At 40.3% G+C, this 16,780-nt stretch overlaps 1 protein-coding gene across 1 annotated transcript in view; it reads left to right on the top strand.

Moving 5' to 3' along the window:
* The window catches only part of LOC139445688 (uncharacterized), a 43,075-nt gene extending 26,824 nt beyond the window's left edge, over positions 1–16,251 (top strand). Inside the window, exons 2-3 of the mRNA XM_071226882.1 lie at positions 10,031–10,173; positions 12,663–16,251. Coding sequence (XP_071082983.1) covers positions 10,031–10,173; positions 12,663–12,798 — 279 coding nt within the window. The 3' untranslated portion in view covers positions 12,799–16,251. The remainder of the gene's footprint in view (positions 1–10,030; positions 10,174–12,662) is intronic.
* The last annotated feature ends 529 nt before the right edge of the window (positions 16,252–16,780 follow it).

Raw genomic sequence — 16,780 nt, 5'->3', positions numbered from 1 at the left:
GACAGAGAGAACAAAGGAGTCAGTTTAGTTTAACACTGCTAACAGTTTTTCAGTTATATCACGGGTTGTCATTTAGATGTGTGAGTAAGGTGAAGCTATGCAGGTTTTAGACGTGTGTCAAAGCGACAAAACCCTTTCCATGATCAAGAGAAATCCCCATTGCAAGATTTCGATTTTGTCCGTCACAAACACGTGCAAAGGCAAGTCAATGCACCATATGTTACAAGTAAAAATAGGGAATGGAATCAGATATAATGTTTGCTACAGATGCGTCAAATTTGGAAATGTCCTCCGCCAGTTCGTTTTGAATGCTTCATTAAGACCTCAATTGTTGTAACCGTGATCAAACACTTTTTGAGCAAGAGCCGTATGACACTCGTTGAAATATTCAGAGAAAGAGCATGGTCGATGGCAACTCAAACGTTGTATAATGTAGACACCAGACGCCGGACCTGTTAGAACATACGGTAGTGTGGAGACAAGAAAATCACACGATCACAGGAGCTCATCAGAACTCAGTCTCTGCGGTACATGAGAATCATGTGGCACCCATGCCTCCTGTAGAATAAATAACTTCACACACATACCTATATTTGATACTATACATAGTTGACATATGATGTGACAAAAGGGCCTTTACACCTTAAATAGAGGGCTGATGCTGGACAATTGAAATCCGAGACTGAAGGGGATAGGTCTCTTATCTAAACTAATATTCCCATATAGGCAGCCCAAGACAGATCGTTGGCCACATAGAGTTCAATCGGATCGCGAGTAGGAATATCATGTCTCCGTTTCCAAAACTCTGGAGACTATTGGGTATGCAACTCTCACGGTTTTCCTGTCCCCTATTGATCACGTGAACACTTGCTACCGGTGTTGGTCGTCTCTGTTGACATAGAATAAATATTCCTAGTAAATTATGTCCGGGGTAAATATTGAATAGAGAATATGGGTCAATGGCAATATTTGCATTGTGTCCATTGGTGTAGGTTTCTCGCTGCTTCGATGTCACGTACGGCTTTGTTTGATTAAGTGGATGGAAGTTCCGTCGCCATTACAGTTACTGATTGGTCTCTAGCAACGTTTCTCTCAACATGTGAGTAGATATGACCTGCTGCACATATATCCCCCCTTCCCTTCCTTCCCCCCGTGTTTCATTCAAGCGTGACCGCCTCCGTGGTCTAGTGGTAGAGCGTCCGCCAGGAGAGCGGTAGGTCCGGGGTTCGATCCCCGGCCGCGTCATACCAAAAGAAGTTAAAAGATGGTCTTTTTGTTACCCTGTCTGGTGATCGGCATCAGTCCGGACTAGTAGAATAAGCCGCTGTATAAGTGCAATAATCTTGGAAGCGACGTTAAACCCGATTTCACCTCACCCCATTTAAGCGTTTCATGGTCAGCGCTCTGGGTATTTCTTTAACGATGTATTCTGATGGCGCTCTGTGGGGTGTTAACTAAAACTTAAATGTGTAATGTTGCCCTCAGCTACCATGATTTTAGTTATCTTAGTTATCTTGTTTGTTAATAAGTGAGTGATTTAGGTTCAACGCCATTGTCTAAGTGAGATATCGGCGAGACAAAGCTCAAAGTGTCCAATGTCGTAAATGATCCCGTTTGGTGGAGCCCAAATATGAAAGTGATGTTGACATCATCAAAATTAATCTGGGATTCGTTACTACGAGCACAGGATCCTGACTGAGGCAAGTGGCATAACTCCCAGATGCACACCAGTTGCGATGACTAAGGTCACTTGAACTCAACCTCATGTGATCCGACTGATTTGATGTGTTTGAAGGCACAGATGTCAATTGGACCATTTTACGAGGTAAAATTACTTGTAAAATGTGACAACGTACAGCATTATCATATTCGCTTACAGCACCGTGTAATCGGGAACCCAGTAACGGCTTGAGTAATATTGATACCACTGGTGTCTTCACATGAAAAGTTCGAACAAGAGAAACAGTAGTTGTAATATTTCAACATGACAACAGGTGTTTGTTTACATCTAAATCTTCATTTAGTTTATCCACATTTGATAAATCATGTTTATTTATAAGTAGCATATTAACAAACATGTTTAGTCTGACAAGTATTTCATACAAGCATTTGATGTCAACTGATGCATCTTATTATTCTTAACGAGAGCATACATTTATAAAACAACATATTACCGTGGGAATTTAAATAGTGTAATAAAAAACAGAAATAAAAATTACAGTTTCTATTCAATTTTGGAGTTTGAATCTCCTGCCACTGCTTGCTCAAACCCTGGGGAGTTGCGCATCTAGGGGTGGAAGATCTTTGATGGCATACTTGTGAACATAATTTGATGAAGCCACAATGTTTTAGATGGTCGGATGCTCGACAAGCTGGAGCTCTGGTGCAGACACTTTGAGAAAATAGGTCACATCTGGTTAATATGCATGGCCTAGCTACAGGTACGATTCAGAACTTACACAACCCATAATATAAAATGTATGATGTAATGTAGGACTTAGCTGGAGGTGGAATGCAGACAAACTACACCCTCCCCCCACCAAGCCACAACTGATGTATAGTGTAGGACCAAGCTGGAGGTTGGATGCAGACACTACACGCCCCTCAGGCCACAACTGATGTAGTATAGGGCCAAGCTAGAGGTTGGATGCAGACACTACACGCCCCTCAGGCCACAACTGATGTAGTATAGGGCCAAGCTGGAGGTTGGATTCAGACACTACACGCCCAACAGGGCACAACTGATGTATAGTATAGGACCAAGCTGGAGGTTGGATTCAGACACTACACGCTAATCAGAGCACAACTGATGTATAGTGTAGGACCAAGCTTGAGGTTGGATGCAGACACTACACGCCCAACAGGGCACAACTGATGTATAGTATAGGACCTACATGTAGGTTGAGGTTGGATTCAGACACTACACCCTCCACAGGCCACAGCTGATGAATAGTGCAGGACCAAGCTGGAGGTTGGATGCAGACACTACACCCTCCACAGGACACAACTGATGTATAGTGCAGGACCAAGCTTGAGGTTGGATGCAGACACTACATGCCCAACAGGGCACAACTGATGCATAGTGCAGGACCAAGCTGGAGGTTGGATTCAGACACTACACGCCAAACAGGGCACAACTGATGTATAGTGTAGGACCAAGCTAGAGGTTGGATTCAGACACTACATCCTCCACAGGCCACAACTGATGTATAGTGTAGGACCAAGCTGGAGGTTGGATTCAGACACTACACGCCAAACAGGGCACAACTGATGTATAGTGTAGGACCAAGCTAGAGGTTGGATTCAGACACTACACCCTCCACAGGACACAACTAATGTATAGCGTAGGACCAAGCTGGAGGTAGGGTCCAGACACAACACGACCCACACCCGACAACTGATGTCTAGCATAGGATCTACAACGAATACAAAGTAGGATGTAACGCATCTCTATGAGCGCGGAAGGAGCATACATATTGACGTATCCATCCTAATGAGCTCACTGGAACGAGAGATAGTGTAGCTTCGGTGATAGAATAATGTACATAGCGAACCAAGCTTTTACTTTGCTATCGAATACATATTACTTTGCAGAATATATTTTGCTTTAACGTTTAGGTAGCATTGCTAAGCATGGTATGAATGACTCGTGGACTAGAGCCCTCATGATCAGGAAATGCACATTACCAGTCGCGTGTTGAGGGCGGCACAAGCTCACTTTACGAATTCCTCCTGCTGGTAATGTGTATTCCATTTGTGTCGCTTCTATCATTGTTGGAATCCGAAGCATTCTATATATGAAGGAAATACGATTATGAATATTGCTATATACACGTCTCAAGGGAAATATGATTTATTGCTTCAGTCACATTAGGTTCATCATGTAGGATTGTTGTGGTAATGCTTCTGCACCCGATGGAGGATGGTTGGGGCTGGAAGACTGATGTATGTGTGGCTATTGAACCCGAGGCAGATCTGTGGCTCGGGACTATACAGCTCACGCTATTGAATGTCGTACCTTAGTGATGCCCATTTGTTTTGGAGGTTTGAATACCACTGTGTGCATTTAAACAAAGAATATTAGTGACTGAGGAGCCAAGATTTATTCAAACACATTCACTTTTTACATCCATGCTTGGGTCATTCATACATGTAGTTGGCAATGCTACGATCCATATATAAATGTCTTTTGCCTGGTTATTCTTTGGTGTTGACGGTTTATATTTTCATAATTAATATCCAGTGAACATAAATGTATGAATAAGAAGGAGCCACGAGGTCTTCCACCCTGACATATGATATGTTGAACCGGGGAATCAACTTCCCAGTGTTCAGTGCCGTCCGGATCCAGTGTTCAAAAACTCTTGCACATGCCACGTGCGAAGGAATCACTTGCCATTGTTTTCTTTTATAAACCTTTTACTGGGACTTTAATTGACTTGAAACGATTTTGAAATCTTATACGATTTAACGACCAGAAACGTAATACGATAAAAAAGGAGAAATAATTAATCACCGCTATCGAAAGGCGAAATGTTATTTTAACACAATTGAACAGCTTGTTCTGACAATTTCCTATTTTGATGATTCCGTTGTTCATAAAGAATGCAGGACAAACACTCCAACGCCCACATTTCCCTGCTATATTTCGATTATTGATGAAGGCTGCCCAAAGTACCAACCACTCCATCGATACTGGCTCATCATAGTGTGACTCTACAGCTGAAGGATAACACTGTTAACTTCATCTCAAGGCTTGGCGTACAATCAAGTTATCAGCTTCTGTACGGCCTTGACCTTGATACACGGTCTCTTGAAGTTGCGGTAAGGAAATCCTCATATCAATTAAAAATAAAATATTTATCTATGAAAGTCTCCAACGTGTCGGATGATTGTGATAGTGTATGTCTACTTTCGAAAGGAATTCAGCGGTGAAATTAAAATAATACTAACAGTCTTTAGTTGATCATAGTGAGTGAGTGAATTGTGTTCATTCATTGGGTCGATGGGGCAGCCTCGTGGCTAAAGCGTTCGCTCGTCACGACGAAAACCCAAGTTCGATTCTCTACATGGGTACAATTTGTGAAGCCAATTTCTCGTGTCCCCTGCCGTGATATTGCTGGATTATTGCTTAAAGAGGCGTAAAACCTCACATGCGTTTCCCTGCTTGACCTTGTGTACACTGTACAATGCATGAAGTTATCTAGGGTTCTTGCACAAGATATGTTCGGGATATGCCCTCATGAGGGTTTGTAATATGGATAATATCTTATGTGATGTTCGTGTTCGGGATATGTTCTTATATTGTGTTTGTGTTCTGGATATGAGTGTTGAGCACATTTCTGGTTTTCCCTGCTGTGATATTGCTGGAATATTGCTAAAAGAGGCGTTGAGCCATACTCACAAACTGACTCTGGATATGGTCATATTTTGGGTTTGTCTTCTGGATATGCTCTTAAGTTGGCCTTGTGTTCTTGATTTGCGTTTATGTTGGTTTTTTTTGTTAGATATGCTCTTATGTTTGGTTTGTATTCGATATATAATCTTTTGTTTGGTTTGTGTTCTTGTAATGCACATATTTTGTGTTTGTGTTCGAGATATGCTCTGAAGTTGGGGTTGTGCTCGAGATACGATCTGATGTCGGGTTTGTGCACAATATATATCCTTCTTTCAGTTTAGTGCAGTAGTATTAATCGTAGTCATTGAAGACGTCATTACGTACCCTATGACCTACAACCCATAGTGCGTGCACTGACATCACGTGTCAGATGGTTACAAATACTACGTTCTTGATGACTGCTGATGGCTTGTCCGTACTTCCAGTGCATTGTGATCGTGTCTGCAGTATTAGCTGAGTAGGCGAGTGCGTTACACCGCGAGCCACAACAGACTTCCAGTGATCCCATCAAGTCCATCCTCATCCTGACAATCTCTCCGACACCCCAGAAGATCAGGTGGATTTATCGATCCTGAAGCGACTACTGCTGTGTTTATGGGGATGAACAGACTTCCTGCCTCTCAGTTGGAAATAAGAATTGTTTTAGATACATATTTTTGATTTTGTACAATATCGCAGATCAGAAACAAGAAAATGTTGTTCATATTTTACCTTTGAGCGCATTCTCAAAGACATTGTCTATTCATAGCATCGGCCATTTGGGAAATTATAATTTACATTTGTCAGAGTAGTGTACAAATTACGTGATCTAGACTACCATTTGTTCAGTATTTGTGGAAGTCTCGGTGACTGAGTGAGTTTAGTCGCTGACATCGTGTGCTGGCGATTAGGTTCCTCACTCTGAGAGTGTGGGTTCAAATCCCGGATGGGATTCCACCCCCAAAATACTAAAATGTGTACATGATTGAGAAAGTGTGCACCAAAATATGCAATATGTTACCTCTGACCATGCTCTTTTAGATATGTCTATTCATAGAGTTTGGAATTATAAAACATCTTGCATAGGGTCATGTATGTTGCAATGTGATGAAATACGCGACTTTTTAAATGAAATGATCCATTAAGCGGGATATGGGGTTTTAACTACATTATTATTAAAGGAAAAGCTATTTCAAAATATGTTATTAACGTTGACCGTGTAACGAAATCGAGATATACGCGCATGTAAGACATATGTACAATATCCATTTAACACTAGGTTCACTGAAAGGCAATATATTAACTTTGATACAAATTCTTGTCAAGACTTAAGGAAGAGAATATATGAATGTCAACTTCTTTATTATGATGAACACAACGTTTCGGAGTATATGCTTACTCCTTCATCATGTATATCAGACATAGGTGTGTTATTATGTATATATAAAAATGATATGAGTGATTATCGGAGTCGTTTGTACCCATTGACTGACAGTGTTTCTTAACAAGTGCAAGTCTTGATCAACCTACATTTTGCACAAGTCAATACTTGTGTTTTGAAAGACAGAGAGACAAAGAGACAGACAGACAGACAGACAGACAGACAGACAGACAGACACACACACACACACACACACACACTAACTCATAACATAAATATATATAATACACCAAAAAACATCACTTGTTTAGTTATATATATATATGTATATATTAAAGTGATATGAGTGATTATCCGAGTCGATTGTACCCACTGACATGACACAACCGAATAACCTTCCAACTGAACCCGTTAATACCTTCTCAGAAACTCGTTAAAGGACATCAACACAAGTGGTTCTATTGTGTCACTGACGATGCTTATGGTTTGTGAAGGACATCTGCTAATCTCCACAAGAAAGTACGTATTTGCTGTAAAAGATTCGTCAATGGACTTGGATGCTCGCACTGTTTTATCTCCAGTGGTAATGGCCGTAAAATAATATTGAGTACCGTATTCGACGTAATTAGCGGCCAGGGCGCCGTCAAAATTATAAATATCTTATTAGAAAAAAAGATTTGGTGACAAAAAGAGTTGAAAGATCGTAAATTTCGTGGTTTATGCTGACTGCATGAAATGGTACAAAATAAACACACGAGTGCGTGTTATACACGAATAAACAAGTTTTGTGTACATTGATCAATTGGAAGCTTGAACACCGGGCCTACGGCTCTCCGAGCGGACGAAATAGTTAAATATTATAATATAATACAAACAAATAAATTGGATCTCCCGATGATTCTTCCCACACGTGACCTGACACCGTTTTGTCGATTTCGTAGCTCCTCTTAACCCTCTGCCCGTTCAGCAGGTCTTCGGTGACAGTTTCAAATTGTAGAACCATAAAGTCACTAGCCTATTCATTCCTATTACAATTACAATCATTGTCATTTGTGTTGGGATAAGTAGGCCTGATGACCGTTAATGGCTGGCAAGACATCGATGGAGTCATTCTACACTGATTCAGGGTCAATAGTGTCTGTGTGTTGCGTTCGGTTGACTTGTTTCTGTTTGTTCTGTTCTCTTATTTTCAAAAGGGTCAATTTAGTACAATGGTACACACGTCCTCTCCCCGACATAAAGCCAAGGCCAGCGGTCGCTGCAGTCTTATATGTGACAATGATATAAAGGGTCGTATTATCCACTGATCATTTGAAGTTCTCCTGATTAATGTGCCTGGGAGTGAGTGAGTTGTGTTTAATGCCGTTTTTAACAGTTTTCCAGTAATATTGAGGCGTGTCAGCTTAATGTGGGAGGAAAGCCCGAAGTGATGCAGATCTCAGACATTTACCACTTCGGTGAAACCCACGTGCACGGTAATGGTTCTGACAAACCTAGAAACATTATCGAGCCGAACCGGGATTCGAACCCACATTGTGCCTAGGAACCATGACAGAACAATTAGTATTCCCATGCTCAGTCGTTATAAGTTATGAATAACCGGCCATAGTCTAATATTATTCTTTGGCAATATTGTAAATCTATGTACGTCAAGTATTTAGGGAGTATACAATATCATCGTGAATACAAGTAAGAACGGACACGACTTACCCGACATGTTAAAATTTGTAAAAAAATTAAACATGTTAAAACGTGTTTTAACGTATACGTACTGACACAGAATTATAGATTATACTTACACACATACATGTGAAGTTACACACAAATATACATACTTACACACACAAACACGCGAACACCTGGTGTCATCACTATTTGATAAATGACGTATAAACACATTCTCATGACACAGTCGAGAGCTGAAGGTCCGGGGTTCGATCCCCGACCGCGTCATACCAAAAGACGTAAGGGATATTCATGTTAAAAACTGCGGCATGGTATCTCAGTGAGCTAGCACTATAAATCGGCATCAGTCCGGACTAGTACAAGCAGCCACACAAACACACACACGTACATGCACGTCACTATATAAGTGCAATAATCTTGGACGCGACGTTAAACCTCATTTCACCTCACCTCACCATGACACAGTCGGAACAGTACAATGACTCTGAAGATTATGGAAATGATTTGTGTCGCTTTCATTCCAAACGATAAAGGTGAGCGTAGGAATTACACGAAGCATCTTGCATTAAAACAACGACCACTATTATTGTCCTGAAAAGAACAATCAAATGCGATAAGTAGTCAACACATTCCCTTGCAGCAATGGCCGCCATAACAGCGACGTTATGGCTTTGATCGGGTGGCCAGACTAGGTGACCTGTTTGATTGCGGGTCATCTTACCCCGACCGTATGGATCCTTGTACATAATACTATAAAAATCACCTGATTGTCGGGTACAGACTCGATTATTATTATTATTTCATTCTGCTATCATATAGCTGAAATATTGCCTTGTACGGAATAAACAAAAGAACAAATAACAAACAAACCATGATTATCATGTTTAACTTTTAATTCACAGAACAAGTACCATTTGTTATATCTATTGCCATGTGTTATATATATGATATAGGTGTGAGTGAGATTGATTTTACGCCGCTTTTAGCAATATTCCAGCAATATCTTGGCGGGGGACACCAGAAATAGGCTTCGCACACTGTGACATACACATGTAGGAACAAAAACTACAAATTGAACACTTAAAATATCCGAGATTGACATCAACATGACTTCTAGATGGATGACAATACAAATACTAATGATGCCAGGCGTTCGCGAAAAGGTGAGTGTATCCTGCCTCACAGGTGGCATCCGTGACAAACACACGCAAAGGCAAGGCAATTACTCACCTGGAAAGACGCGGTACATATCAAAACGGAAAATTATTATGCAGAGTTTTGTTGGGTGTGTTTCCTTCCATGTGCCAGATACCAGAAGTAGCATTAAAGCTTCGACGTTTAGGTGACTGAGTCATCAGGGGTCGGTTGGGTAGCCTAGTGGTTAAAGCATTCGCTCGTCACGCCGAAGACCCGGGTTCGATTCCCGACATGGGTACAATGTGTGAAGCCCATTTGTGGTGTCCCCCGCCGTGATATTGCTGGAATATTGCTAAAGCAGCGTAAAACATACTCATTCACTGGCTGTTCAGAACAATAGGTCTGCCCTTTCTGTCTATAAGGTGGTGAGGTCTTGTTTATTTTCACAGCTCACAGATCCTGATAGCACCCTCCTGGACCCTGAAGACCGGAAGCTGACGGTCCACATAGACTGGATCGACTCCCACCTGCTGGTACTGCCCAACTACAATAGTCTTGATGACGTCACACGCCTACACAAGCAGCAGATGTGGTGAGTCGTGGATGACGTTCACAGTGATCGTGTGTTGTAATACACATACTCATTCAATATGTATTCTGTCTTATGGGTTTATGTCATCTTTCGGGGGCACGGGTGGCCCAGTCGTCTAGCTTCCCGCGATTCGCAGTGCAGAGCACGCCAGAAACCTATGATTGGGATTCGAATCCTGGTTCGCCCCGATTATGTTTCTAGGTTTGTCAGCACCATACCCGTGCTTGTGGGTTTCACCGAAGCGGTAAACGTCTGAAACCTGCATCACTTCAGCGATCTTCTGGCATTAAGCTGACACGCCGCGATATAACTGAAAAACTGTTAAAAACGGCATTAAACCCAACTCACTCACTCACTCATTATGTCATCATTCATCTGTGCTTCTTAAGTCCAGGACTTCGTTCCACATGATATTAAGCATATGAATATATCTTTACGTCAGTAAAAGTTAAGTACATTAACCTAAGAAAATATTACATCCTTTTCACAAATCCTCCAGAGAGATGGTAATATTTAAGACAAGAACACGCTCAGATGAGCGGTGACCGTTACTAATATTAACGTGCCATTTTACATTAAAAAACCCTCAATATATACTACTCAGAAGAAGTTAATTATAATGAGTGAGTATTGTGTCACCCCGCTTGATTAACTATAGTAAGATGAATGAAATGGATGTTCTTTGACGTGTTTTCAGTGGTATATTTATGAGTCATTGTAGCGACGTAAGGTTTAGGAGACGTCATTTTCATTTATCAGTTACTATATCAAAGAAATATATATTTTCTATTTCAGCACGAAATACATCTTGCTTCTTTAATGACAATTACACATTAATTTGGTATAAAAATTACATGTTCGTACTCCCCCACTCAAATTACCCTTCAAATGGTTGGAAAGCTGGCGTCAGGATACTTCGATTTTTCATCAGTGCCAAGTATTTTCTATCCCCGGATTTTCAAACTGGCACTAAAAACACTGATTGTATTATGTTCCCTTTAAGGATCCTATTGATGAATGCAGAGCCTACAAGGCTTAAACGTCTCCAATGCAAACACAACCTCTAATCATTGAATATTTATGACACAAATCAAAGCCGACCATCAATATACGGGTCTTAGTTACGCCTGATCTTATCGGTGTAAGCTACAAAATAAATATGCAGTGACTGCATTTCTTTATTCTTCTCGGGTTTTATAGCCAGGTTCAATCAATCTCATATTAACATTTTGTATCATCACGTGAGGAACGTAACACTCTCCTGTTACTGAACGCTTTGATGACTGATGAAGAACGACATCAGCAGACTTTTCAGCATTAACACATAATTTGCTTTGCATGCACTCCTTTGACTTTTAAATATAGCTACTGAGAAGTGATTGAGGGCCTGAAACACTGCCACAGCTTTGTGTTAAATGACATATTCACAATATTCCTTTAAAAGTATAGTCGGAGAATCCTTGAATTATTACAATAATTATATTTCTGTTCACGATTTAATAACTTATAATAAATCTATAAATATAAATAATCATTTTAAAACCCCAGAGTGTTTTAGATATGTTATGTTAACAATATGTTAAGCACATGTTAAGCACAACATGTTAAGCACAACTTGTTGAGCACAACATGCACGTTTAGTACAATATGTTAAGCACAACATGTTAAGCACAACATGTTAAGCACAAAATGTTAAGCACAACATGCTAAGTACAATATGTTAAGCACAACATATTATGCACAACATGTTAAGCACAACATATTAAGCACAACATGTTAAGAACACTATGTTAAGCCCAAAAGGTTAAGCACAACATGTTTAACACATGTTAAGCACAACATGTTAAGCACAATATGTTAAGGACAGTGTGTAAAGCACAACCTGTTAAGCACAATATATTAATCACAATATGTCAAACACAACCTGTTAAGCACAACTTCTCAAGCACAATATGTTAAGCACAAGTTGTTAAGCACAATATGGGAAGCATTTCTTGGACCTTGCAACGAAAGATGAACAAGGCAGGTTATATTCGTCGAAAGATTAACCATTATTATAACAATGTCATCTCTGTGTGTGTGAATTAATAATATATTGGTAGCTTTATCCAAGTTGCAGTTATAGGCTAATAACGATTATCACATAACACTGGCGTCATTTCCTTCTCTGAAGATAAACCCTAATTCTAGTAACTATTTATCACCTTTTCCAACTGGAGAAACGCGTATTTACCGTAGAACTGTCATTCGCAGGTTTACTGCTAAACCCTGTGCCACAGACAAAGACACTTGCTATGTAGGCTAATCTCCTCAACATCATAAACGTTATACCAGACACGATGTAATTATCCGTGCACAATACCAATGATTTGCGTGCCCCTCGCCTCTCCTTACAAGCTAATATGTTGACATTAACATCTGATAGGGCTTTTGACCATCAAAGAGAATAAACGAAGCTTTAAATGAACCTTTGCTTGGCGTATTTGCAGGAGAGAGATTATGGCCCTCCAAGCTGAAAATTACGCCCTTGAGAAGCAGTTGTATAGTTACCAGCAGAGCATCGCCAAGACCAACTCCAGGGGAAGGTACGACGTCGATCAGCTGAAACCACAGCAGTCAATATGATGGGGCATACCAAATTCAACATGTGGTGCGATGAGATTCAAGATAAAACAGTGATTCGATCGACACGTGACATTCATCACGTTCTGCGATAAAATTCAACACAAAACACGTGTTTGATGGATGAAACAGATTTAACATGTGATATTATTGTATACAACCGATTCAATACTCCATACCACAGACCAGGACAGATTCAAACCTCGGTATGATAGGACACTGCACATTCATCGCTTACGATTCAGTTATTCAACGGTTCAAGTAGGGTAGATACTGTAACTTCATATTAACTACTCGATATAATAGAATAGACTCTCTATGATACAGCATTTTTAAACTCTCTGTGACATGGAATACAACAGTTCTTAACTCTCTATGGCATGGGATACAACACTTTTAAACTCTCTATGACATGGGATACAACACTTTTAAACTCTCTATGACATGGAATACAACAGTTCTTAACTCTCTATGACATGGGATACAACACTTTTAAACTCTCTATGACATGGGATACAACACTTTTAAACTCTCTATGACATGGAATACAACAGTTCTTAACTCTCTATGACATGGGATACAACACTTTTAAACTCTCTATGACATGGGATACAATACTTTAAACTCTCTATGACATGGAGTACAACAGTTCTTAACTCTCTATGACATGGGATACAACACTTTTAAACTCTCTATGACATGGAATACAACAGTTCTCAACTCTCTATGACATAGAATACAACAGTTACAACCCGTCACGTGATAGGACACAACACAAACATCAATTGTAGGAAAGTCAACAGTCAACATTAAGGTTACAGATTAGTCAACAGTATAGAATTGGTTAACAGAAGTCGACATAATGACTGAGAGTATAATTCAAATGTCGACACGGCTACTGACAACCTATTAAACATTTTATATGCTGGCTTTCAATATTCTAAAAGTCAACATTTTGGTTGAAAATGATAACATATTCAACAGATGATATCATGGAAACTTGCAGAACATACAATAGTCCCGAAGCTCCATGTGTAGGAAAGGTCTCCGAGTAGACTCCGGTGTCTGGAAACACGGATAAACAATGCCCACTACTAACCTGACCTGGAATATTCTGTTTTTATGACTGAGGGCAATGAACGGATGGTAGACCCCGTATACTCTACATGTGAATAGGAAGTGTAAATGATGTTTACAGAAAAGGAACTTAGACACCGCATAATTCCAGATGTGAATAGGAAGTGTAAATGATGTTTACAGAAACGGAAGATAGACACTACATAATTCCAGATGTGAATAGAAAGTGTAAATGATGTTTACAGAAAAGGAAGTTAGACACCGCATAATTCCAGATGTGAATAGGAAGTGTAAATGATGTTTACAGAAACGGAAGATAGACACTACATAATTCCAGATGTGAATAGAAAGTGTAAATGATGTTTACAGAAAAGGAAGATAGACACTACATAATTCCAGATGTGAATCGAAAGTGTAAATGATGTTTACAGAAACGGAAGGTAGTCACTGCATAATTCCACATGTGAATAGAAAGTGTAAATGATGTTGACAGAAACGGAATGTAGTCACTGCATAATTCTATATGTGCAAGGCTTCTATGAGGTTCACAGGAAGATGGAGTGTTATTGATCTTGTCAATGTGGTGATTCCACTTGATCAACATGACTATAGCTTCAACAGCACAGGATGTCATTAAATGTGTTGCTTGCCGAGATCTGTTCCACATTGTGTTGTGTGTTGTGTGTGATAGATGTGATAAGTGACAGTATTTCGTGTCAGTACATCAATGACTAGGACAAATACTCTGTGTAAACACCTTCCGTGAAGGAATCATACTGTCCCCTGAAGGACTTCATTCGTCGGATGCACTAAACGTGATCATTATTGCTGGCTTACCAATTACAATTGTTCATTGTACGTATCGTGTGAATATAGAATGAAACATTCAGCGAGAGGTATATGTGACATTTATAAGGGTGCACAAGGCTCTTCCATTCCAAGGTCCGTCTATGAACATGTACACTGTTGTTGTTCCATATGCCTACTGTGGATACGTACATATCCAGCAAGCATGTGTTGTATGGTAGCCCCTATGCATTCTACCCCGTTATTTCCTCGCTGGAGTCTCCAGTGCTGACACTAAGATATTCTATAAGAGACCCAAACTGTATGTAGTGTTCTTATGGTGCTGCAATGACAATGTCACAATGACAGACATACATCACATGATTGTCTCCACAACACTGTGGCTAAGCGTCGTTGCCTGTCAGCTATCCAGTATGTTAACAAATAGAGTTGTTATGGCCAATTTCTGTTGACAGACCGTTTGTACTGAATTGGCACGACACCTCTAGAAAGTCTGGGTCTGGTCTAATTGACTTCTCATTTGTGTCCGTTGCATTTTCAATAGAATCCTGGTAATGCAATGAGAAAACGTTTCCTCGAGAACAGTCCTTAGGAGCAGTTAACATGACGTTACTAGCGCCAGTAATACATGTGCGATTCTAACAGAATTCAATATTTGTTTTTGCTCTCAAAGGACTTGGATACGATCAGATAGAATTTCAGATGCATGACATAGAGCCCTGGGGTTCTCGGGATATGAAATGTGAGAAGTTTATTGTCTATAAATCCATAGAAACATAGTTGCTTTAAACTCCTTCGTGTAGTTGATATGCTCATTTTTGTCAGATGAGGAAAAATTTCTGATAACTATTGTTTTCAGTTTTCATTTGATAAACTCGACATTTCCTAAATACCTTCCTGAAGATTATATCTCATGTCCTTCAAACAACATATGCTATCCGTCCCTCAGCGACTTCTAGCTTAAGGCAGCTGAACGCTGACACAAAGGTAAACCATCTATACCACAAATAACCCATACATCACCAGAGGAGGACACACCTCAACACATTGTGGTCATTCTGGTATGTTCTTTCACGACTTGGGAATACCGATGTGCAGGTGTTGCATATTGTTGTGTCCCGATCCTTAGTCGCCCAAGATCTGATTTCAGATTCGCCCTGATTACGACCCATGGTTTGTCAGCACTACTCACGTAATCTTGGGCTTCACTAAACGACTAAATGCTTTGTTACGTTGGGCCCTGCAGACACCTAACGTGTTGATATATGGACACGACTAAATGCTTTGTTTCTTTGGGCCTTGCAGAAACCTTACGTGCTGATACATGGACACGACTAAATGCTTTGTTACGTTGGGCCCTGCAGAAACCTAACGTGTTGATACATGGACATGACTAAATGCTTTGTTACGTTGGGCCTTGCAGAAACCTAACGTGTTGATAGAAGTATACGACTAAATGCTTTGTTACGTTGGGCCCTGCAGAAACCTAACGTGTTGATAGAAGTATACGACTAAATGCGTTGTATGTTGGGCCTTGCAGAAACCTAACGTGTTGATATATGTATACGACTAAATGCTTTGTTACGTTGGGCCCTGCAGAAACCTTACGTGTTGATACATGGACACGACTAAATGCGTTGTATGTTGGGCCTTGCAGAAACCTAACGTGTTGATAGAAGTATACGACTTAATGCTTTGTTATGTTGGGCCCTGCAGAAACCTAACATGTTGATACACGTATACGACTAAATGCTTTGTTACGTTGGGCCTTGCAGAAACCTAACGTGTTGATAGATGTATACGACTTAATGCTTTCTACGTTGGGCCCTGCAGAAACCTTACGTGTTGATATATGTATACGACTAAATGCGTTGTATGTTGGGCCTTGCAGAAACCTAACGTGTTGATAGAAGTATACGACTAAATGCTTTCTACGTTGGGCCCTGCAGAAACCTAACGTGTTGGTACATGGACACGACTAAATGCTTTGTTACGTTGGGCCTTGCAGAAACCTAACGTGTTGATAGAAGTATATGACTAAATGCGTTGTATGTTGGGCCCTGCAGAAGCTCTAACGTGTTGATACACGTATACGGCTCAA

This window comes from Haliotis cracherodii, unplaced genomic scaffold (genome assembly GCF_022045235.1).
Source record: "Haliotis cracherodii isolate W230 unplaced genomic scaffold, xgHalCrac1.p SCAF_10, whole genome shotgun sequence".
Classification (NCBI taxonomy): domain Eukaryota; kingdom Metazoa; phylum Mollusca; class Gastropoda; order Lepetellida; family Haliotidae; genus Haliotis; species Haliotis cracherodii.
The sequence above is the reverse complement of the archived record's forward strand: the minus strand, read 5'-3'. Positions and strand labels throughout refer to the sequence as shown.